This window comes from Chiloscyllium plagiosum, chromosome 6 (genome assembly GCF_004010195.1).
Source record: "Chiloscyllium plagiosum isolate BGI_BamShark_2017 chromosome 6, ASM401019v2, whole genome shotgun sequence".
Taxonomy (NCBI): Eukaryota; Metazoa; Chordata; class Chondrichthyes; order Orectolobiformes; family Hemiscylliidae; genus Chiloscyllium; species Chiloscyllium plagiosum.
The window spans coordinates 54,630,795-54,656,197 of NC_057715.1; the positions used below are offsets into that span (position 1 = coordinate 54,630,795).

Sequence of the window (25,403 nt, forward strand, 5' to 3'; positions counted from 1 at the left end):
TTGTTGGCCATTCTCCATGGCGAACTTTGGGACAGGCACCAACAAAACGTGGCCAAGCAGAGGCTGATAGCCAGTTCCGGACCCATGAGGAGAGCCTCAACCGGGATGTTGGGTTCATGTCACACGACAGGTGATCCCATTGCACTGTACACACACAGAGACACTCCTACACACACACACATTCCTATAGGAGAAAGTGAGGTCTGCAGATGCTGGAGATAAGAGCTGAAAATGTGTTGCTGGAAAAGTGCAGCAGGTCAGGCAACATCCAGGGAACAGGAGAATCGACGTTTCGGGCATAAGCCCTTCCTCAGGGCTTTTCCAGCAACACATTTACAGCACACATTCCTATAGACACAAACACTCATGCAGACCCTCTCTCATACGCTCACATATACATTCACACTCGCACCCTCTCACCAACATTGAATGGAGTTGAGAAGGAGGTGTGATATTATTGAAATATAAAAAAAGTTTTAAAGACTCGATAAAGCAGATGCAGTGAATCTGTTTCCCTGGTTGGTGAGTCTAGGACTAGTGGTCTTAGGATAAATTGTTACCGGCTGCGAGGAGGAGACATTTTGTTTCGTGGAAGATTGTGAATCTCGTGCCAGAAGACTTTGGATTCTCAGTTAACGAGTGCATTAAGATTGAAATTGATAGTTTTTTTAAATAGTAGGAAATAAGAGAATAGTGCCGAAAAGTACGAGTATTTAACGTATCCGCCACTGACTACTCATTTCCTGCACTTGTTTATCTTGTTTTTTTTTAAACTTCTGCACTAGTTTCATCGTGAAGTTTTGCTGAATCATAAGGGAGTGACTAATATCGACTCCTGACCAACGCTATCACAATGGGGGAGGAAGCGACCACAACTTGACTTCAGTGAGCACGCTCAACTTAATGTGCTGCTACATTTTCCAGTCAGCAAATATTTTCCGTTTCTTAGGTTCTCTTCACCACATGTGAACAAAACAAATTGAGTAAAAAAAATGATTTGTGTAAAGTGTATGAATCACCCCAACCTGAAATAAATTGTTATTTGGATGCATATTTAGGTCTGACCGAATTACAAAACCTATGCTAAAGTACAAAATAAGGCCGTTACAAATGTTCACTGTTGTCACACGTAACTTTAAAGTTGAAATATTTCCCTTTTCGGGTGCTTTGGTTTGGAAATAAAATCCTCGAGTTAATTTTTATTTTACTTTGAAGCAGACGTTAATGTGAAAGCATTCTCAGGGTATTGCCGCGGACCAATGTAAAATCCAGGCGGAGCAACGCGAAACTCTCTCAGAAATCAGCCACTCTCATTTCACAATCAACACGGAAACAAAAACTAGGAACTTCCTTATTGCTCCAGAATTTCACAATTCATGTGACCGAGCACCTGACCTTCGGGAAAGGGAGTGATCATATGACCCATGCTCTCCACTCGGAGCTGGACTTAGTTTCGTGTTGGTAGTGTCCTGATGGCTTGGTGTGTGGGTGTATTGTTCTTGCTCTGTGTGCAGGGCCTGGCCACCGCTGTGGCCGACACTCCAGCGAACTGCACCTACCAGGACTTGCAGGGGACCTGGGTGTTCCAGGTTGGGCGGGAGGGGCAAGACAGAAATGTTGACTGCAGCAAAATGGGTAAGTTAGGGAACCATCTTCTTCTGCCCATTTCATTCTTTATATTCAAAGGTATTGCTTTGAATGGACGGAACTATTTTTGTGGTGGAACTGCGAGACCGTGATCAATATTTGCATTAACGTTTAAACTTTTCGGGGCATTAAAACTACTAGAAGTTTAAACGCAGCTACTATTAATGAGAAGTCTCGGATGCTCTAAATTTAAATATAGAGAAAGATGTCGTTTTGCTTGAAAACCACTCTGTAAAGTGTTGGTAGAAAACGGAGGTCTGGGAAAACGAGATAATGTTTCTCTTTTCACCTTAAGCCACTTCCTGCTTTGTGTTGCAGTGGAAGTCGAATTTTCATTACCCTGGGACAGCTAAGAGGTTAGAAACGGGGGGGAAAAAACGCTAGGGCGGCAACGACTATTAAAAAGGCAAGATTTATTTGTTCACCTTCTGCAGTTGCTGTTCTGGCACTTATTACTGACCTTGTAATTCAGAAAGTGACTAAAGGGGCTAAGAGAATAAACTGTTGGCTTCTAGATACTGTTATCCCTGGACCACACCACAAGATTGCACATTGTAAGTCTTGTTCTATAACTACAAGCTAAACTACAAAAAAGTGTCGCTATTGAGTTTCCTGAAACTGAAACCTCATGATCTGTTTGTAGTTGCTGCAGAAATAGTCTTTACAAAAACCAGCCCAAAGTTACTCAACAAATCAGTCTTGATTTGTTCAGTCATAACATCAGTCTGTCAAATGTTGTAACCCTCAGTGTCTGCATCCTCCTTCTGACTTTCAGCTGCAAGAAATACTTGAGTGAAAACTTTTCGCATGTCAAGTGATTCTTTGTGTCCAAAATCTTTCTTGGTTCCATCTCTCCTCCTGAGAAGGACCTGCCACCTGCACTCAGCAAAGTCTTTTCCATGGGATCGGAGAGTCCAGAACTAGAGGGCATAGGTTTAGGGTGAGAGGGGAAAGATATATAAGAGACTTAAGGGGCAACTTTTTCACAGAGGGTGGTACGCGTATGGAATGAACTGCCAGAGGAAATGGTGGGGGCTGGTACAATTGCAACATTTAAAAGGCATTTGGATGGGTATATGAATAGGAAGGGTTTGGAGGGATATGGGCCGGGTGCTGGCAGGTGAGACTAGATTGGGTTGGGATATCTGGTCGGCATGGACGGGTTGGACCGAAGGGTCTGTTTCCGTGCTGTACGTCTCTATGACTCTGAGATAGTGAACAGTTCCTTTGTCTGATGTTTGCAATGGTTTTTCTTGCTGTTTCTCCAGGGGCCCTTGTTCCAGTTCTAAAAGTTGGTAGTTGGTTTTCAGCACAACCACTGACAGCCTGGTGACAGGTTTATCGTCAAGCTTGTGTTTGTGAAAAATTATAAATGTAGCTAATTGTTTTTGCAAAAATACTTTTATAAAAGTCTGTATCCACATCTTTTAATTTGTGTGCAATTTTTTTTTCCTGAAGGCCCTCCTGTGAAGCATGTGACTGTACATCTCCATAAGCTTGATGTTGCTGAAGATGATTTTGGGAATGTTGGTTTCTTTACCTTAATTTACAACCAAGGTTTTGAAGTAGTCCTTGGTGGTTACAAATGGTTTGCTTTTTTTAAGGTGGGTTTTGATTTTTTAGCAAGAGATACAAAAACATTTTGCTATGGATATTCAATGTTAGCACCCTGCCTTTCTGTAAACAGGTCATAGCTTTAATAATTGGGCTGACATTTGAAGGAGGGAATGTTATAGTACTCAACATGCTTCCTTTTAAAACTTAAGTATGGTTGGAGAAATGTAAAGATTTATGTAGATGTATGTGAAATACAGGTTTACTCCTGGTAAATTGACCAGGGAATGTCTTTCAATTAGATGAGCTTAGATCTGATGACCTTTTGTTTATTAGACCTTGGTGTATAAAGAAAACAAAATTATGTAAGGGATATAACAAATTGCAACAGGCACTTAAAGCAAATGGTATGTTGATGTTAATTTGAATTACAGGAAGAAAAGTTGTACAACACTTAGGTGGGGCTTTGTAATACTCTGCAATTTTGGTCCCCATCTTGAAGGGATGGTAGACTTAAAGTCAGAATCCTACATCATGGAGACAGGCTCTTTGGTCCAAACTGGTCCATGCTGACCAAAATATACATCCATTAAGCCCATTTCCCTGCACTTGGCCTTATCCTTCTAAACCTTTCCTATCCATGTATTTGTCCAAATGCCTTTTATATATTGTTAATGTACCCACCTCAACCACTTCTGCTGGCAGTTCATTCCATGTATCTACCACCCTGTTTCTAAAATAAAAACACGATTGTTCCTCCAGTTCCCTTTTATTCTTTCCCCTCTAACCTTGAACTGATGCCTTCCAGTCATTGATTCCCCAACCCTTGGGAAAAACCTGAGTGCATTCACTTTTCCATATCTCTCATGAATTCACACGCTTCTAAAAGATCTTCCTCAGTCTCCTATGCTCGAAAGCAAAAAGTCCTAGCTTGTCCAACCTCTCCTTGTATCTCAGACTGTTAAGTCCTGGCAACATCCTTGTAAATTTCTTCTGTACTCTTTCCAATTTAATAACATCCTTCCTATAGCAAGATGGCCAAAACTGAAGACACTATTACAAGTGCGGCCTCACCAATGTCCTGTATAATTGCAACATAACTTCTTAACTACTATACTCAGTGCCCTGACTGAAGGCCAGTGTGCCAAAAGCCGCCTTCACTGTCCTGTCTACATGTGACTCCAGTTTCAGAAAACCATGCTCCTGAACTCCAAGGTCCATTTTGTTCCACTGTAATCCTTAAGGCCCTACTGTTCATCATTAAACTCCTATCTTGATTTGACTTTTCAAAATTCAACACCTCATACTTTTCTACATTAAACTCCACTTGCCATTTCTCAGCCCACTTCTCCAGCCGATTAAGATCATGGTGCGATTTCTGATAACCTTCCTCACTGTCCATGATACTGCTTATTTTAGTGTCATCTGCAAACTTGCTAATCATGCCTTGCACATTCTTGCCCAAATCATTGATTTCAATAACAAACAGCAATAGGCCCAACACTGACCCCTGAGGCATTCCACTTATCACTGGCCTCAGGTCTGACAAGCATCCTTCCACTATTACCCGCTACTTCCTACTATCAAGCCAATTGTGTATCCAGTTTACTAGCTCCCCCTGGATATCATGCAATCTAATCTTCAAGAGCAGCCTACCATGTGAAACCATATCACAGGCCTTACTGAAATCCATAGATTGTCTCCTGCCCAACCCTCATCAACCTTCCTGGTCACTTCGTCAAAGAACTCTAACAAATTTGAGAAGCATGATCTCCCACGCACAAAGCCATTCCTAATCAAACCGTCTTTCCAAATACATGTATATCTTGTCTCTCAGAATCTTCTCAAGTAACTTGCCTACCACAGATGTTAAGCTTACTGGTCTATAGTTCCCAGGATTTTGTTTACAGCCCTCCTTGAATAAGAGCACAACATTCGTTACTCTCCAGTCTTCTGGGATGTCACCTGTAGCTAACGATGACACATATCAGCCAGGGCCCCTGCTGTTTCTTCTCTAGCCTCTTGCAGTGTTCTTGGATATATCTGATCAGGACCAGGAGATTTATCCACCTTCATACATTCTAATCCATCCAACACCACCTCTACTATGATAAGGACTCTTGCCAAGACGTAACCATTATCTTCAAGTTCCCAAGTCATCCTGGCTTTCTCCACAGTAAATAGAGGAGAAATATTCATTGAGGACCTCGCCCATCTCATGCAGTTCTACACATGCATGTCCACTTTCCTCCTGGAGGGGTCCTATTCTCTTCTATAGTTTTTCCTTTAATATACTTAAAGAACCTCTTTGGATTCACCCTAATTTTTTCAGTCAAGGATATCTTGTGCCCCCTTTCGCCCTCCTGCTTGCTTTCTTCAGTAAACTCCTGTATCCACTATATACCTCTAGAGATTCCCTTGATTCCACCTGCCTGTACCTGAGCCATTTCTTTTTCTGGTCAAAGTCTCAATATTTATTCCTGTCAACCTTGCCTTTCACCCTCTCAGAAACCTATAGACCTTGAACTCTGACTATCTCACTGTAAGGCCTCCCACTTGCCAGAGATCCCTTTGCCCTGTTAACAAGCCACTCCAATCAACCCCTGCAAGCTTCTGTCTAATTCCTTCAAAATTTGCCTTGCCCCAATTTAGCACTGTGGACCAGTTTTGTCTCTCCATAACTATTTTAAAATTAATAGAACTATGGTCACTGGTCCCAAATTGCTCCCCCATGGTCAAATCAGTCAATGTCCTGCCCTATTTCCCAAAAGCAGGTAAAGTTTTGCCCCTTCCCAAGTAGGAGCCTCTATATTTTGCTTGAGAGAACTTTTCTGAATGCACTTTACAAATTCCTCCCCATCTAAACCCTTAACGCTATGGCAGTCCCAGTCTATGTTAGGAAAATTAAAATTCCCAACTGTGATAACCCTATTACTCCTGCAAGTCTCCCCAGTGTCTCTGCATATTTGTTCCTCTGATTCCCATTGACTATTTGGGGGCCTATAGTACAACCTCAATAACATCACCATCTCCTTATTTCTTAGCTCCACCTGCAAAGCCTCACTAGATGATTCTTCAGTTATTTCATCTGATTACTGTTGTGATACTCACCTTAATCAAAAATACAACTCCTCACCCCTCCTGTCCTGTCTAAAGCACCTGTTCCCTGGCACATCAAGCTGCCAGTCCTGTCCCTCCCTTAGCCATGTCTCTGTAATAGCTATTAATATCCCAGTCCCATTTATCCATGCCCTGAGTTCGTCGGCCTTACCTGTCAGCCATCTTGCATTGAAATAGGTGCAATTCAATCCAACAGGCATTGCTTGTTCCCTGTTGTATTCCAGCCTGTCCTGTCTCTACACTTTTTACTATTTCTGATTGCTGTATCTCCTTCCAGCTTCTCACTTGCCTCCCTGCTTTGAGGATCCCACTCCCTGCCAATCTAGTTTAAACCCTCCCGTGTAGCACTAACAAACCTGGCCACCTAGATATTCGCTCTCCTGTTCAGATGCAACCCGCTCCTCTTGAACAGGTCACCTCTGCCCTAGAAAAGATCCCAATCATCTAAAAATCTGAATCCCTGTCCTGACTTGTGCTGAAGACAATACAGTTACTGTTCAGTGTTTCTAGATGTGAATCTGAATAAATCTGAAGGGTTGATGCTATGCTGCTGTTCCATTAGCTAGGGAATCTTGAACCAGGGAGCATTTTCAAGGTAAGTAGTTAACTCATTTTATAATCTTGCAAATAGTGTTTACCCGAATGACAGTAGATCTTTGGAAACCTCCACCTCAGGACTGTAGTGTGTGCTCTATCATGAATCAATTTAGGGCTGGGATATTTTGATCTCTCAAAAACTAGATGTGGAGTTGGAGCAGGAGACCAGCTGATCATATTGAATGGCAAAGGATACTTTGTGGACCATGTGGTCTATGCTTTCTCGTGTGCTGTTCTGTAGTTTGGGATAATTTTCAGGCTATGTACAAGTAGTGCAAAAACCTCATTCATGTTTCTTCATTATGGGGAACTGTAGGTGGACTTCCAAGTTTTGGGCACTGCCAGCTAATGAGATTTCATATGGCATTTGAGAATGCCATCCTTTAAACATCACTCAGCAAGATTTGTGAATAGGTTTTGTCACCCAGCCAATTTTACTTCTAAAATCAATGCCACTACCAGAGCAAAAATAGCAAAACAGAAATTGAATAAATGTTTTCATATTGCTGGTTCTGGTAGATAATGAATGGCAAAATAACATTGTCTATATCTCCAAAGCCAGTCATGTATGAACAGTCCCAAAGGCAATTGGGGTTCTGTGGTGATGGCACTCTTTCATTGTGATGTTTGTGAATCAATGTCCAATTTTCAAAATCCATTGCAGACAGTGTAAGCTTTGGTATGGTTAAAGTTTGGCATGGATACTGGCGAAGGCCATCTAGGTGAACCTCTTCCTGTTCTTTAGAATGAATGGTAGCCTTTGGTATTTGTACATTCAATAGCAAAAATGTAACAAGGCAAGAGAAGTGAAGGTCAGAGTTGGAGAGAGTGAAGACAAAAATCTGGACAGTACAGATAAGTGAGATTTTGAAAACAGTTGTAGGAGGGTGAGGAGCACAAGATACTGGTAGAGTGAAGGATATTGATGGCTTTCAACCTTTGCAATTCCACCAATGGTTAATAGGTGGAAACCTTTAGGAATCATTGAGCAAACCTAGCATAAAGTGAAGTAAAATTCTCGAGGCATTGAAATTGAGCTCTTGAGTAGCTAGATGGAAGAATCGAATATTTCCGAAGATAATATGGTCTCTGTGGAAATGGTGAAAGTAGAAATTACAAAAACAAACGTTACTGAAATTAATTTGACACAGGAGGATGTGAATTTCTGCCCAGGGCCTGACACTGTAGCAGGGTAGCGCTAGCACTTCAACATTGAAGTGATCTGTAGAAACTTGAGATTGCGTGGCAGAACTTATGGCAAGTGACGTGTGATTTGTGCAGGGCTAGAATGAAATTAATGTAGTTATGAAGTCATTTTAGAAATAGCAAGGTGCTGTATGGGGGAAAAAGTGTTTTTCTGGCTATCCAGTGACCTTACACAAATCAACATTACAGACCAGAAGAAAATCAAATGTTGATTTGAATTTGTGTACGAGCAATTTCGTCAATTTAAGTACTCTTACTGTGACTATTAGTAATCCAATTGGCTTTAAATGCAAATGTTCAAACTTTTTCTTCTTGTTAACAGTACAAGAAAGAAGGTTCAAATGTAACCAGTTATTGTCACGAAACGCTTCCTGGGTCAGTACATAATACATTGGGTCAAAACTGGGCTTGCTTTGTTGGAAAGAAAAACACTCGGAATGTTCGAACTAATGTTGTTCCTTCGGAAAAGGATCTGTTGCAGTAAGTATGGTCCGTGGAATGTCTTGAGTATGTACAACTCACTTGGAGTGTATAAGTATTCTGTTTTTGCACACCCTTGAAAATAGCAAATATGGGTTTTCAATACGTTGTGCTGTTGTCTCTAATGCAAACCGCAAGGTGATCTGTAGTGGATTTTTATGCACTTTAAAATAATGTCATTGAACCATTTTTGATCAAATGTATCCAGTGTTTGGGAAGAATTCTTCACTTTAACTTTCTTCAAAGACAGAAGTAGTTTTATATTCCTATGAGGAATAAAAATGGTGTAGGTTTCCTTTCTAACTTGACGTTATAAAACTTCGAATACTGGCCAAACAGTTGAATAAATGAGTTCATGATTGACCAAACCACACATTTTAGCCTTTGCAAACATTGATTCCAGCATAGAAACCAGCAATTTTCAAAAATAAATTTAAACTTCTAGTGAATGCCAAAAGGATAATTTAACAGATTTTTACTATATATTCAAAGCAACATTGAAGCAGGTGACTTGTGCTCTAAACTGCAGGAGAGCATTTGTAAAAATATAAAAAATAGCGAAGGAAGTGTTTTTATTTTGTCTTTCAAGTAGCTATTTCATTCATCAACCAGTGCAAACTGATTCTAGGCTCTTTTTTATTTTTATTTTCCAGATGGATAACTTCTAATTTCTCTCACTACACAAGGGGTTCCTCCCTCCAGCTATGGAGAGTTCCAGATTTTTTGCTTTTCTTTTGACCCTCTTGACCATTTGTCTTCAGTCTGAGCATGAGCATTGTGTTTTGAACTATACAAATTTGCGCCTCATGGTGCACTACCTCCTAAATTAATTTTGAGGTTCTTTTTGATAATTAGGAAAATCTTCCACCAGATTGTCCAGTGGCTTTCTACAAACACTTGCCTCATCAAAGCTATTCTCCACAGCAACATGAACCAAATAGGCCTTGCATTGGGGGAGGGCTGTGAATTAACTACCTTCTAGACCCTCCTGGCGTCATTCAATCTTCGACAAAACCTCATGTTCCTAACATGTTTCTTGAACTCTGAGACCAATAATGTATCCACCATCAGGGCTTGTTTTGGACTGTGCTTTGTCTGGTTCTTGCCTCCAACCCTCGCATCATGGGTGGCCCTCTGTCAGGAGTTGAGAGCTTTTGACAGCACCACGCTCAGAATCAATTGAACATTCAAGCTTCTCCAATGCAGTAAGGTGGTAATCCATAGAAAGGTTTCAGACATTGAGTTTAGCAAGTAAATGAATTTGTTTGGTGTGATTTCTGCCAGGTTATTTTTAGGGTACCTTTTTTACTAGTCCCTCCCTGTTCAGGGTGACCAGAGTGTTGCTCCATTGTGAAGAAAGGTGCCAAAATGCAATGAATTTTTAATACGTTGTGCTGTTGTCTCTAATACAAACCACAAGGTGATCTGTAGTGGATTTTTATGCACTTTAAAATAATAATGTCATTGAACCCTTTTTGATCAAATGTATCCAGCTTTTGGGAAGAATTCTTCAAAGACAGAAGTAGTTTTATATTTCCTAATGAGGAATAAAAATGGTGTAGGTTCCCTTTCTAACTCGAAGTTATAAAACTTTGAATACTGGCCAAACAGTTGAATGAATGAGTTCATGATTGACCAAACCACACATTTTAACCTTTGCAAACATTGAGAAGGGAGGTTAGAAGGACAGTGGAGTAAGGGATCATTACAGAAGAAAGGTGGTGATGGCTGCTTGAAAGGAGAGGGCCAAGATCTGGTGAGAGTGCTGGCTTTTAATATTAGCTAAACTGGGGGCCAGGAGAAAATGTGGATATTTTAGCAGCTTGATAATCATAGGTGACGTGATAGGAGCTGGGAGAAAAAGTAGAGAAAGGTGAACCCATGTAGGCCAGGGAAGGCATTAAAGGTGGTTTGATCAGGTGGACCCACCTCTGGCTGGTGGGTGGCTGTCTGCCAGATTCTAGACTTTAGGCAGTGGAGGTGAGTTGCACCAGAGAGTGGAAAGGATGAGAGCGTGCTAATTTTTTGAGACTTAAAGTGAAGGTGTGGTTGAGTAAATCAACAGCAGAACTGTTCTGATGAACAGAGGGCATATATTTAATGTCAATTGAAAGTTTATGTCGGGGCTGAAATTCTGTATGTAACAGTAATCACTATTATATCCAGTTTTTCTGGAAGAAATCACTTGCTAAGTAAACCAAATCTAATCTTGGCCAAAAACCAAAGCTTGACATGTCTGAACATAACAGCTAAATGTCAAGTGTATTTATAGTGAATTTTACATTCAGGTGAAGATAGGTGCTGAGGAATGGGAGGGAATCAATCTCCTTGCACTGAAAACAGCTTTTGCTTTTGTTAAATAAAAGTTACAGCTTTAGAGGAATGGCATATCACTTTTCAATGGACAAAGGCAAAGGAATTTTCAAGTGTGTAAAAAGCAAGTTAATTCTGAAATGGGCAGGTTAATGCTGGACTTTGAGAATTGAATGATCAGAGCTGTCATGAAAAGAAGGCAAGTGAATTGTGAACCATTTACTTCAATTGCTGGAATAGAAAAAAGGACAGATAGCAAAGGATTTAGGGTGAGACAGTTTCACTCTACAGAACTGCTGGTTAACGTCTAGACTATGTAAGATCTAGTATCACTTAATAGATTAACTAAATCTGAAATATTTAAACAATCAACACGTAGCAAGGGCTCATTTATTTAAACTACTTACTATTTAGGGCCAGCCAGGATTTTCTTTACATTAAAAAAATTAGTAGATCTCCTCGCGGGATTAGAGGGGGAATTATCTATGGAATCTTTTCTTAAGCAGCTAAATTTTCTGTAACTGTTGTCCCTGTAGTTACTGTTGCTCTTGTTAGATATTGGGAGCCGAGTCTCCCTATTAGTAAAAGCAAATTACTGCGGATGCTGGAATCTGAAACTAAAAGAGAATGCTGGAAAATCTCAGCAGGTCTGGCAGCATCTGTAAGGAGAGAAGAGAGCTGACGTTTCGAGTCTAACTGACCCTTTGTCAAAGCTTTGACAAAAGTCAGTTAGACTTGAAACGTCAGCTCTCTTCTCTCCTTACAGATGCTGCCAGACCTGCTGAGATTTTCCAGCATTTTCTCTTTTGGTCTCCGTATTAATAAATGGTTTGCACAACAGCAAAGTTGGTATACTGTTGGCCTCAAATGGGTATTTATTTAAAATTACTTTTTGTAAAGTGAGCTATATATGATTTCAAGTACAGTCCATTTTGAGTAAGGGGGTGGGGTGACGGGAATTTGGAAAGTCTAAGAATAGATCAACTGTAGAAATTGTTTTTTTTTAAGCTTTTATAGAAACTGCAGGTTCTCATCCATTTAGTATTGGATTTACTTACAGTTGAAAATAGTTTTTAAAAGTCAGGTGTTATTTTTAAATCGCAATTTTCAACCAACTAAATTTGAAGATTAAAGTCAATTTATTTTTTCAAAATCAATTGAATTTTCTGACAACTGGATAAAGCTCAAATGCAACAAGAGATTAGGGCGTCAGACGTTCTGATAAACATTGTAACTTCCTAAGGGATTGGATGTTCTGAAGACTGGTCACTGGACTCAATGTTAACTCTGTTTTGTCCACAGATGCTGCTAGATGCGTTTTTCTTGCAATTTCTGATTGCTTTCAAAAGGTTGATGGTGTTTGTCATCAATTTAATTTAAATGTGAAAAAAATTAAAACAATTGACTTTGATATGTTGGAAGGAGTAAATAGAGTGCATTTCAGAAATACTGGTTATTTTGTGGATGTGTTTGTGGATATATTTTGCACAAATGTTTGTTTTGATTTAAAATTGTATTTGCAACATGGAAATTAGTTTTATATTTTTTACCCTTAGTCTGTCACAGAGACCTTATAAGCCTAACTTGGACTTCATCAAAGCAATAAATACTGTACAGAAATCTTGGACAGCTAAGCTTTATGAAGAGTATGAAAAATTCACCATTCAAGAACTGATTAAACGAGCGGGTGGTGTTAACTCAAGGATTCCAAGGTAGACTTTGCAATGCTTTTGAAACAAAACTGTTTATCACAGAATCAGTTCATGACCAATAACAATATCTGAACACTGGAGCACTTGTCTTGTACAATTTTAGGACTATCCAGATTTAAATATATTGTCAATGCTTCATGAACTGGAAAATTGCAGCACTTGTTTCAAGTAATTATTGCAGTGACTGCATATTGTGCTGTAAAAATGAGCAAAGTATCTTTGAGGGATGCAACCGTTGTTGGTAGTGGAACTGCTGCTCTTTGAAGATGTGATACTGAGCTAAACATTAAGACATGGTAATGTTTTAATTTTTACCCACTTTTTCATAGAATCATTGAATCCCATCAAGCCCACACTGATCCTCCAAAGCACATCTTACCCTAACCTGTAAACCTACATTCCTAATGGCTAATCTGCCTAACTTGAATACCTTTGGACTGTGGGAGAGACCCGGAGTGTCTGAGGGTGGAATTGAACTATGTACCTGGTGCTGTGAGGCAGCAGTGCTAACTACTGAACCACCATGTCAGTAGCAATGAATTGACCTCCATTAATTCCAAATTGCAATACTTTGCATTTTCTTTTCTTGAGCAAAGCCCCAAACAGATTATCTTGACTGCATGTGGCAAAAGTATTTTCAGAGGGTCCGTGCTGACTTGCTTTCCACACTGTAGAGATTCTATGATTCTGTCCCACTTTGGGTATCATTTTCCAAATAGTTTCCCTGTAATTCAGCTGTATGCTCTTGCTTTGTAAGTCTGTATGTCAAACGTTCTTCTCTAGATTGAGTGGCCTACTGTGCAAGAGGTGTTTTCTAAAAATGTCTACTGTGAACATGCAGACTATGAACTTAGATTAAGTTCTGTCCATGGTGACTTCTGAATGAACGGTCATGAGTTGGCATTAATTTGATAATGGGGTCATGAAGGTGGGTGGCTAACACTTGAAGGTGTGCACAACAGGCAAAGGGATGCGCCCTAGGGAGTTCCTTTTTTTTTCAACTTCTATACAATGTGTCAGACCTGAAACATTCCTTGTGCCCAATCTGCCTCTATATTCATTTGTGGTCCACCTGAACCAACTTCCAGAGAGCTCCTCAACCCCAGAATGAAAATCCCGCTTCTGGATTACTTTCTGCTGGGTCAGATTTGAGGAACTGGGATATGCCACAACTCTGCTTCTGAACTGGGAGTGAAAATACAGATCTTTCTCATGGAAACCTTCCTTACCAATGAGGCACAGATGTGGATCCAGATTGCTTAGCAGCTCTGATTTCATTAAATTGTCAAAAAATCTAGTCATCCAGAGTCCCAGCTGAATGTCACAGGAACTCTGGTTCAAATCCCATCAGGTAGCTTATCAAATCTCAATTCAGTTAATGTATTTGGAATTGATTGTACAAACAAATGAGCTCATTCGAACCTGTTCTGTTATTCAATAAGATGTTACTAACCTGTGTTTTCACCTTCGTTTGATATTCCTGCATATCCCTGACTTTTTTGTCACCCTGGTAATCACAAATCTATCTACATCTGCCTTGAAATATATTTAAAGATTCAGCATCCACTGCTTTTTGTTGAAGGGAATTTCAAAGACACAACTTTCCTCCTATCTTAAAAGGTTTCCTACTTTTAAAATGTGACCGCTTCTTCCACAAGGGGAAATATCCTTTCAACATCAACCTAATCAAATCACTTCAAGATCTTGTGTCTCAATTAAGTCATCTTTGTTTTTATAAATTTGAGGTTACAGGCCCAGCCTGTCTAGCCTTGCCTCCAAAAGCAATGTGCTCATTTCAAGTATTGGCCAAGTAAACCTTTTCTGAACTGTTTCCAATGTTAGCTTTGTTCTATAAGTAGACCATACTGTAAAATTGTACTCCAAATGTAGCTTCACTAATGCCATGTATAATTGAAGCACAACCTCTCTACTCTTACATTCAATTCTTTTCTTAATAATACACAAAATTGGATTAGCTTTCCTGATTACTAACATAAAATCCTTTTCCTTCCTTAAACCAGGACACCCAAACCTTTGCATTTCAGCTCTGCAACCTCACTGTTCCAATACTTTTAAGGAGTCTTAAGGAATCCAAGTTCTTACATCAGTTCACAAATGGCCATTAGGAAAGGGAAATCTGCCAACCATACCTGCTTTGGCCTACATGTGATTGTAGATCTACAGCAATGTTAACTCTGAAATGGCCTAGTAAGCCATTCTGTCCAAGGTCAATGGCAGAAAGGCAGCTCATGCTGTCCTTACCAGCAACATCAACTTTATAAAAGAATAAAGCAGAAATAATGCTGGCAGCTAATTTTATCATCTACAATGCTAAAGAAAGTAACTTTGTTTATTTTGTATACAATTAGATCTGTTGCAATAGACCGCTATAACTTCTTTAAAAATGGGAAAATAATTCATTCCAAGTATGCAGCTCGGAACAATGTTTCCTTTGTACTTGATTATAATTCCAGTTAAATGACTTGGAATTTGAAGTAGGGAGTGATCAGGCACAGTGATATTACTTCTCCTGTTCATGAATTTCAATGTGCTCTTTACTAGGCGTCCAAGACCCATGCTGGTGTCAGAGGAGATGCAGAAACTTGCAGACACTTTACCAGAATCCTGGGACTGGAGGAATGTTGATGGAGTGAACTATGTTACTCCTGTTCGAAATCAAGGTAGTCCATTCTCTATTTTAAGTTCCATAATATCTTAGTGCAAGATCTCCTAAATTTGGCATTGTCAAAGATACAGTATTTCAAATGGTGGCCTGAACCTTGAGGTAAAAAGTCTGCAGTATATTCAGTAACCTACCAATCTCTCTAACTATATTGAGATTTGTATACGTCTGAGATGGCATGGGCTTCTGAGGGATGGAATCTGGTTCAAAAGCATGTGTACACAGATTCTAACTGCTGGGGAGATCTGCAGTTCATCTATTCAACAGGTAATGTAAGAGTCATAAAGTCATAGAGACGTACAGCATGGAAACACCCTCCAGTCCCAATCGCCCATGCCATCCAGATATCCTAAATTAATGTAGTTCCATTTGGCCCATATCAGTCTAAATCCTTCTTATTAATTTACCCATCCAGATGCATTTTAAATGTTTAAATGTACCAGCTGTCTCCTTGCAGTTCATTCCATACATTCACCAACCTCTGAAAACGTTGCTCCTTAGGTATGTTTTAAATCCTCCTCTTTAGCTGAGAATGAGATCAAGCTGAAGTATTCTCAAAACAATTGTCAATTTATTGTTCCCTTAGCAAGTTGGGAAGAATGAACACTTCCATCTATTTAATGGAAGTCTAAGTCAGTATTTAATAAATCTTTAAATTATAATAACAACAGCATAATGTTTTAAAAAGTGTCATTTGACGTTGAAGTAGGGCTTGGAGTAATTCAGTGCAGTCAGCTGTGAACAAATGTACAGCTGGATAGAATTTTTGCTAATGAGCACAATGCATAATTCTTCCATCTGCAGCTTCTACCATGTATAAGGACTAATCTAATTTTGGGGAAAAAGTAATGATTCCAGGATTGTCTATGTGAAAATTTGACTAAGATGTCTATCCTTTCTCAATGTGAGTTTGAGTCAGAAAGCAGTTAAAGTAACTCAGTAGCCTTTGGCTGAACATGTGGAAGTGATTGTGAAGAATAAAAGCTTGCTTTTTGTTCCAGTGTACTATTTCCATTACTGTGTCCCTAAAGGATGGCAAGCAGAATTTGAGGTAGTGACTATTAGGGGTGTCATTGCACAAAGTGGCAATTTGGCATCTGACTCACTTGCTGACTCTAAACTTGTGTATCCATTTACCCGTAGACATTGCTTCGTGGATGTGACTGACCTACCTATGTGGTAGCTCCATCCATCAGACTACTAACTAGGATGAGTGTAGCCTCCGTGCATATCATCAACTATTGCAATCATGAGGTGTTTCCAAGTGTGATTAGTTTGGCTGTACTGATCATATTTGCTATTGTGGCTGTTTGATGTGGCCAGCATTGGGCATTAGTAAGGTAGGCCCTACGCCTTCCAACTCTGATGGAATGAAATATGCATTCCTTGGTTAGTAAGTGGATTTTTCCATGCCTCCATGCATCTTTCTTGACTTCTGCTTAAAGACTGTGTGCAATTTTTATCATAAACAGGCTTTATTTGCAACTAATTCAAAACAAATGCCAAAAATAGTTATAAAACCTGGAGCAGCGTGATGGCTTAGTGGTTAACATTGCTGCCTCATGGTGCCAGGGACCCAGGTTTGATTCCAGCCTCCAGTGACTCCATGAAGTTTGCACATTCTCCCACTGTCTGTGTGGGTTTCCTTCAAGTGCTCTGGTTTCCTCCCACAATCCAAAGGATGTGTGTGTTAGGTGCATTGTCATGCTAGGTTGCACATAGTGTTCAGGGATTTGTAGGTTAGGTGCATTTGTCAGGGCTAAGTATAGGACAATAGGGTAGGGGAATTGGTCTGGATGAGTTATTCGGCGGGTTGGTATGGACTTGTGGAAACAGGCCCATCTGCCCAACAGTGTGTCGGGATTCTATGAAAACACCAAATCATGGGCTTTTTTTTTTGCTTTTGTCCACAAATGCTGATTTCTTTTCCCATTTAGGGAATGAGCTGGTACTAGAATGTTCCATATGTCTAATCCATAGAATTGCTATGGACTATTCAGTCCATTGTCTTTGGCTGTCTTGAGTATTATAACTAAGTGTCACTCTCTTACTTTTCCTCCTAGCCATGCACAATGTCTTTTCTAAAAGAAAATCATGCAAAACCCCCTTGAATGCCCCAATTGAACCTGCCTCCTCCACGCAACCCAGGAATTTTGTTCTAGGTCCTAACAGTATGAAAGTTTTTCTCAATTCTCATTTGCTTTTATCCAACTCTTCAATGTTCTCATAAATCTGAGGTAGTTTCCTGGAAGTCAATTCTGCACTATTCTTGGAGTTATTACAAATATGAGTATTTCTTGAGCTACTAAATTGCCCAAATTCTGCCTTGCTATCTAATTTGGGTTAAACAAACAGTGTGCCAGATGTTTTTAACAATTGCAAAAAGGAAACAGTTGCCAACTTATTACTCTAGATCTAACCTTTGTGCATAATTTTGGGTGTGGAGGGTACAAAGTTAGAAGTACAGTTCTGGCACCAATCAATCATGGATCATAGAACAGTACAGTATGGAATAGGCCCTTCAGTCCATTGAGCCTGTACCAAAAATATACTACTATCTACACTAGGCCCTTAGCCTTGAATGTCATGATTCGAGTCCTTATTTTTAAAAGAATGTGGCGGGTCACCCACCTCTACTACCCTTCCAGATTATGTATTCCAGTCTCCCCCCACTGTTCGATTATGTGAAAGCTTTTTGCACAACTCTCTGATACACCACCTGCCTTTCACTTTAAAATTATGTCCCCTTGTTATTGACCCTTTGAGTAAGTGGGGCAGCTACTTTCCGTTAGCCCTGTTCATGCACCTAATCTGGCACACCTCAATCAGAATCCTAGAATCCCTACATGACAAGATTGTAGATACACAGGTTCTTGGTCTTTTTGTTTTCACCCAGTATCCACCCTTTCGGTCTTTTTGAAGATAGTTTGTCCTTTTTCCTTTCAACAGAGGTTTGCAGAGAGAGCAGCTTCATCAAGAAAGGTGGAAAATAATAGCCAAATGCTGGAACTCTTTTATTTGTCTTCACACACTGAAGAGAGATGCTATTCTTTGCGAGCCAGATATTTCTGTTGTGTTATCCCCACACAAGGTTCTAGTTATCTGCCCAGGAACTAATTAAGTAGTGTTGCTGAGCCCTCCTGAACCCACCACTGATGCCAATTGAAGCTACTTTCCTGTGATATGATACCCAGAACTCTGTACTACTCCAGCTGCATTTCAGGCTTTCAGGAGAAAAGCAAACAGCAAAGTTACTTCAATAGCATTAAAAATAACTATAGTCACACACTGAGCTTTAACAAGAATAGTAAAAGAAAAATGTATAATTTTATGTAACTCAAATTTTGCTCCTCTTGTTTTCCCCAGGTGCATACTCTAATTAAATATTTAGTGAAGAGAAAAAGCATCAAGTGAACAGTTTTGTCACCAGACCAAATACCAAAGTTAGATGTTTGTTTTCAGAATCCGTTCAATTTTTTGTCACAATGTTATCAGCATAGCAATTATCAGAATGTATTTCACTGGTTGCGTACTTGGACTTGATTAGCTTAGTTATCTGTCCTCAAATATAGTTTTCTATTGTTTAGACAAAAAAATTGAAGGTAACAACTTTGTAGAGGGGAGGAGAATTTGATAGTTAGCTTCTGGAGATCTCCTTCTGTTTCACCTTTCTTCACAGGGTCTGAGTTAAACTGCAGCTTGACCAATCAACTGTCACTATGCTGAGCTCTCATGAGCCCATAACAGATGGTACTAAATTTGTATAGATTCGATGTCCTTATAATGAAAGTGTCATAAGCATCAGTTAGCTTCACTTATTTAGCCAAGTGCAAACAGCCTCTCCTTCTATATTCTCCCTTTTCTTAAAAAGAGCAGTGTCCATTTTTTCCATTCATTCCAAAAGTAAAAATGTAGTCTCTTACACTATTCATTTAATATCTTAGCCATGTCTCTTACCTCTTTGTAAATCCCCTTTTTTAACACTAACTGGCCCTATTCCTTTTTTTAATATTTATCGATAAGTGCTTAGACTTTGGAATTTCCTCTTTATTAGCTGCAGTCTTTTTCTCGATCCATCGCTGCTTCTCTTTGCTTATTCACCTCTGTCCTGGACCTTGTGTAGTCAGCTTGGTTCTCAATTGTATTTCCTGATCAGTCAGATATGCATTTTCTTGACAAAGGGGACCAAAAACAATGAGCTGAGGACTTTCGTCCAATCTTTTCCTACAAATTACTTATTGATTTTTAAAAAATTTAGTTTGGGTTCTGCTTAAAATGAGATATTCAGACTATCGCTGATATGGGCATATTTGCTCCTTTGTCCATTTTCTCCCCTTTTTAGGATCACTTCTTGAAGCACTAAATTCAACTGCTTTCATTTTTCAACTTGGTAAAATTTTAGGCTGTTTTTTCTTGTTTATAAGTTATCTGAAGTCCATATTCTTGCTCCAGTTTGCAACATTCATTCCAGTAGTCACTCATGAATCCACAATTAATCGGGTTTTCTTCAGTTTCTTCCAAAAGCAACTAGCCTGAGTGATTCAAGTACCCTTGTTAGCTTCAAATGTGTGACCTAGACAGCAACTATTTCTGTGGTGGATTCATATTGTATTCCGATCGATATGCTGTGCTAAAGTATAATAGTTGAGTAAAGTCACCATATCTGAGGAGGGAAGTGTGCCTTTATGACTTTAAAGTATTTGATAACTGGACAAACTTAAATGTTTTTTTCCATGCTTCATTATTTTGTTTGACCCCCCTCTTTCAATGACTGCAGGCAGTTGTGGAAGTTGCTATTCCTTTTCTTCCATGGGAATGCTTGAAGCCCGTATTCGTATTCAAACAAACAACACACAAACTCCGATCCTTAGCCCACAGCAGATCGTTTCCTGTAGTCAGTATTCGCAAGGTAATTGATTTTAAAACCAGTGTTATTGAATCAAGGATATTTGCTTCCTTCATTTTATAGGTAACTTTTTGATTTTTAGATTATGATGTCACAACACTTTTACCGCTGGAAATGAGCACTGGTATTTGGCTCAAGTCAAATGTGTGACAATTTTAAGTAGTTGTTCTTGGTGTGCAAAATCTGTCAGATTATTTTAGTCAAGATATACTAATGTTGTTGCTAAATATGGCAATGGTGCATTTGTCCAATGTTATTTTACTACATTGGCCTATCTTCTATCACACTGTCAATAAACAAAATCTAAATCTAGAGTGGATATTGATTGACAAAACTTTGTCACAGTATGAATAACTTGTGCTAATGTGGGGTTATTATAGTAAGGTCTCCTTCATAGAGCTGTTTAAAATTGGCCCACTTCCCTTTAATATTCCTACATTGAGACCAGAAATTTGAAATCACTTACAGTAATGTTGTTGCTTATCAGACCAGACCAGCACACTTTTCAAGTAACTTTTCTTCCCTGCAAGCCTGGTGCTATTCTAGGCTTTCTGACTTGTGGTCGATGTGTTTGCTGCTCCTCTGAAAGGTTATTGCCAAAGAGCCCCCAACCCACCAGTGTCCAGACTGCTCACTCTAGCTGCTATGTACAACCCCCAACAGACAGGCCACTAGGACTTGGTCAGACACATTCAGAGCTAGACAACTAATCACTGGCCAGTCTGAGCTCTGCAGTTATCTTGTCTTCCCTACCTCCTCCTCACCAGCATAGTAATCAATATTTCATTTAATATTTTCACTAAAGTTGCAATTATAAAGCCCTCAGACTGTGCACCTGTAGTTAGTTAATTGAGAATACTTTCTTGACGAGAGGCATTTGATGGTTCTGTACGCTAAAGTTTTTGTGCTCACAATGGCATTGTTAAATTTGACTGTACTTTTTTCTGGATAACCACCAACCTGCATTATAAGTATCAGCAGTTTTAATTCCAGTATCTTTCATTAGTTACAAATTCCTAAGGTAACTTAATTACTTTGGACAAAGCATGCTTTTCTTGGGGTGATCACAAATGTAGAAATTTTACTTTATCCACATCTGTACAGCATATTATATTAATAATTGTTTACTTTGTCTCTTTTAAAAAATCTTAAGGATGTGATGGTGGATTTCCCTACTTAATTGCTGGAAAATATGCCCAAGATTTTGGTTTGGTTGAAGAACATTGCTTCCCTTATGTTGGAATGGATACTCCTTGCACCATTAAGAAATCTTGTTACCGTTACTACACTTCTCAGTATTATTATGTGGGTGGATTTTATGGGGCTTGCAATGAAGCAGCAATGAAACTGGAGCTGGTGAAAAATGGTCCAGTATCTGTTGCCTTTGAAGTTTACGGCGACTTTATGAATTACCACGGTGGGATCTATCACCACACTGGATTACGCGATTCATTCAATCCCTTTGAGCTTACTAATCATGCAGTGCTGCTCATTGGTTATGGTAGTGACTCTCAAACAAAAGAAAATTACTGGATTGTTAAGAACAGTTGGGGAACACAATGGGGCGAAAATGGCTATTTCCGAATTCTTCGAGGCAGCGATGAATGTGCGATTGAAAGCATTGCTATAGCAGCCACTCCAATACCAAAACTTTGAAAATAATGAAACCTACTTCCTGGAAACAAAATTGAGAAATAAATTTGAATTCTGAATCTTGCTTTTAACTTTAGGAAATTCTGCATAAATGTGCCTTTTAAAAATGCTTCAGAATTTTAAAATGGAGGTTTGACTGCTAGCATTGCCTCAGAACTGTCTGGTAACTTTGGCAGCTTTCATTGAGCATATTTAACAAAGTGTTGTTTTTAACAATGGCTACTTGCCACTGGGAGAAAGCTGTGGTATAATGCCATCTGTCTTGGTGTGCAGTGCTGACTGGTACCAGGCATACCAAAATCTTTTGTAATAAATTGGTGGGGTTTTGAATTCATTTCTGAAACCTTTATTTCCTTGACACTTTTCTGGACTGAAGTGCGCATATTGTGGTCTAAAATACGTTTTTTTTGTAATTGTCAATTGAGACTTAAATGTTGAGCCATCTCTTGAGGAATATGGCATAGATACTCAATGTTAAGTATGATGTGGAGGTGCTGGTGTTGGACTGAGGTGGACAAAGCTTAAAAAATGCACAATACACAGGTTATAATCTAACAACAGGTTTATTCAGAAGTATAAGCTTTCAGAACTCTGCTGCTTTCAGGTAGCAAGTGAGGTAGGATCATAGGACACAATTAACTATAAATTCTGTCCTACGATCCTGCCCAGCTAGACACCTGACAAAGGAGCAGTGCTCCGAAAGCTACACTTAAAAATACTTAATGGCTTATAACCTGGTGTTGTGATTTTTAACAATGAGTATGTTCTCGAGTTTTATTTTATCACTTGACATAAGAGTACATTAGGAAAGATCGTGTTACACTAACTCTCTTTGATTTTAGGTGAAATACCAAATTTCTTCTACCTCCTACACACAAGCAGGGCTTATTGCAACCCATGAAAAATCTGTATCATGAGTTTTTAAATGCTTTCTGCAACTTGCTTTCAATTTGAAATGCTTTCCTTAAAGGGAAGTTTTAGTCATTAAAATATTTTCCTCGCCTGGGTAATCAAGGATGCAAAATATGATTCATCCATAATTTGCTCTAATCATTTGTTCCTGTTCATCATGGGTAAAAATCAGGGAAATTGCCCATACTGCACCTAAATTCAATTGAAGCATGGCGAAGCCTCAAACTAACTCACCAGCTATGGAAAATATTGTTTTGCAAATAATGGATAACTTTGTTAGATATAGTGGTTTATTGGCCTAAATGCCAGGAGATTTGTGCTTTGTGGATTTTAAATGTCTGAGATATAATGGAAAGTTAGGTTCTTTTCACTATTTGCATTGCTGAACATGAGTTGCTTGAATTCCACTTAGCACTTTAACTAGGTTACTGGGATTTCTATGACTATTACATAGATTGTTTCAATATATAGGAACTGACCCTCAAAATTAACTTTGAATTCCAGCAGAGAACTTGTAGTGAAGGCAATTTTTCTTAGCTTGTGTGTGAATAATGCCTAAATGTATTGAAGTTTCATGGTCATTGGACAGAAAAATGTTCAGTGACATTTCCATTCCTCTACTGATACTTTTATTCATAAAAACAAAGATCTGTCAACTGAAACAATCTAATTTTTTCTGTAATATTAATGCTTTGAGTAATCAAGATAAAACATGCTGCTACCTTTTTAACACCATTTCTTGATCTTCACCAAATGAAGGTGTAAGGTACATGCCAATTTGAGGATGAAAAATTCTGGTCCTATCCAGTGGTACGAATGAGGAGTAGACTCCTTTACAACAGCTGCACCATGATTGGACTGATTGTGGCCTTGACTCCACTTTCCAATCACTTTTTGGCAAAAATCTATCTACTTGTGTCATGGATTTTGTTTTACTTGTCAGAGGTATACATCACAGTGGGGGCAGGTTCCTCTGTAAAAGCATGATTAATGTGGACACACAATGTTTAAATCTTGCCTGCCTTTTTTCATTTTCCTCTCCAAAAAGAATATTGCTTATCTCAATGACTTTACATTAGCAGTATGTGGAGAATTGTAGGTAAGATATCATCACTTACACCATATTTTAAAATGTATTTCAAAATGCTACAATCGTTTTTTGTATACATCTACTTATGCTTAGAACCTAATGCGCAAAATATCAATCCAAATATTAATATCAAGGTTCTCTTTGTATGCTGTGATACTTGAGCAAGAGTCTGAATGTTTGCACGTGGTGATTTGCTATCTCTGTAAAAGCAATAAATGTACTGTATTAATTTAATCTTGTTACGAGTATTTTGTCTCATCAGACAAGTGATTATCAGAGAACACTATTTCAATGAAGCATTGATTTGTGGGGATTTCAGTAAAACCTTACAAGGCAATGAACCATCTTACCCTTCTGTTATCATGATAACTGAATTGATTTCTATTGCTACTATTTTGCAAGCCAATCAAACGAGGATAATTTTGCATTCCAGGAAAGGGGCACGAGCTCCGCCTCCATGCTGGTGTGGAGGTGCTAAATTCTGCTTCATTCAGTTGTAATGGCTGGTGTTTTATGACTGAAACAAGTGCTGAAGTTGTTTCCGTCAGAATGGGCTGCATTTGTTATTTATTAGTTTAAATTGAGTTGCTCAGGTCAAAACGTTTCCTGTGCTTAAGGCTGGACCCATGTCTTTTGTATTCCCTTCAATTTTTTGCTGAGTTATATTCATCTAGTTATGCCAAAAGATACAACTACTCCTTGCATGATCAAATATATCTTAATCCACACATTTGCTTTTCTCTCCTCCATTAGATCTATTTTGGTAACTACTGTAACTGAAGATTTTTGATTTATTCAATTATCTTCAATTTCCTGTTTCTGCCTTCATCTAGTGAAGAATTAATTATTCTAAATTGAGTCAAAGCTTTTAAATTTGTATGAGGTTTATAAAAATACAGCTGCAAAGCCACCAGATGTCAGCCATGTGCTTATTTTACATAGATTAAAGCTAAACATTGCTATAAAATTTCAAAATAGGGTTTGGACCACTCAAATTCACTGACTCTAATCTGTCACTTGTATGAATGGAAACACTACAAAAGAGTAGAGCAATGTTAATGTGGTTAACCAGGTCAGACCATGGGTAGTAGTGCAAGATTACACAACTCCAGAATTATTCTAAGGAATGTGGAAAAATAACAATTGTTTAGCATCTCATGGTTTTGTACTACTCTTTTTAGCTGATTTGCAATATCCTTCACTAAATTACCAAGTGATTACTTTACATAACTGTATCCAATCAGTCTGAATATTGGTTTCTTAAGTGCCGGTTTGTCCTTTTTTGTTTTTTTTAAAGAGGGTTTTTTTCTGGGATCTCACATTTCAAGTTGACCATAATTCTTTTGGCATTTCCCTTGATCCCACTTTGAGACTTGCAAAACCTTGAATACTCTATTTATGAACTTCTGCAGTTGTAACCACTGAAAATGTAGCTTTTCAAACAGGCATGTAAATCCTCCTTCAGATTTTGCCATTATTGCTAACTGTTCCCTCCAATGCTTTTAACCTCTGCTCACGTATTTTTAGTTT

General features: G+C 38.8%; 1 protein-coding gene across 1 annotated transcript; it reads left to right on the top strand.

Annotated features, from left to right (window-relative positions):
• Positions 1–1,386: 1,386 nt before the first annotated feature.
• Positions 1,387–24,107, top strand: ctsc (cathepsin C). Its single transcript, XM_043691561.1, has 7 exons — positions 1,387–1,635; positions 3,106–3,251; positions 8,447–8,604; positions 12,474–12,629; positions 15,192–15,310; positions 20,090–20,221; positions 21,372–24,107. Exons 1-7 carry the CDS (start codon positions 1,473–1,475, stop codon positions 21,872–21,874), a joined length of 1,377 nt encoding a protein of 458 aa, XP_043547496.1. The 5' UTR covers positions 1,387–1,472; the 3' UTR covers positions 21,875–24,107.
• The last annotated feature ends 1,296 nt before the right edge of the window (positions 24,108–25,403 follow it).

Coding starts and splice junctions, on each gene's coding strand:
- ctsc (XM_043691561.1), top strand. CDS start 1,473: ATGGCTTGGTGTGTGGGTGTATTGTTCTTGCTCTGTGTGCAGGGCCTG. Junction 1,636..3,105: donor TGTTGACTGCAGCAAAATGG/GTAAGTTAGGGA, acceptor TTTTTCCTGAAG/GCCCTCCTGTGAAGCATGTG. Junction 15,311..20,089: donor TACTCCTGTTCGAAATCAAG/GTAGTCCATTCT, acceptor CAATGACTGCAG/GCAGTTGTGGAAGTTGCTAT.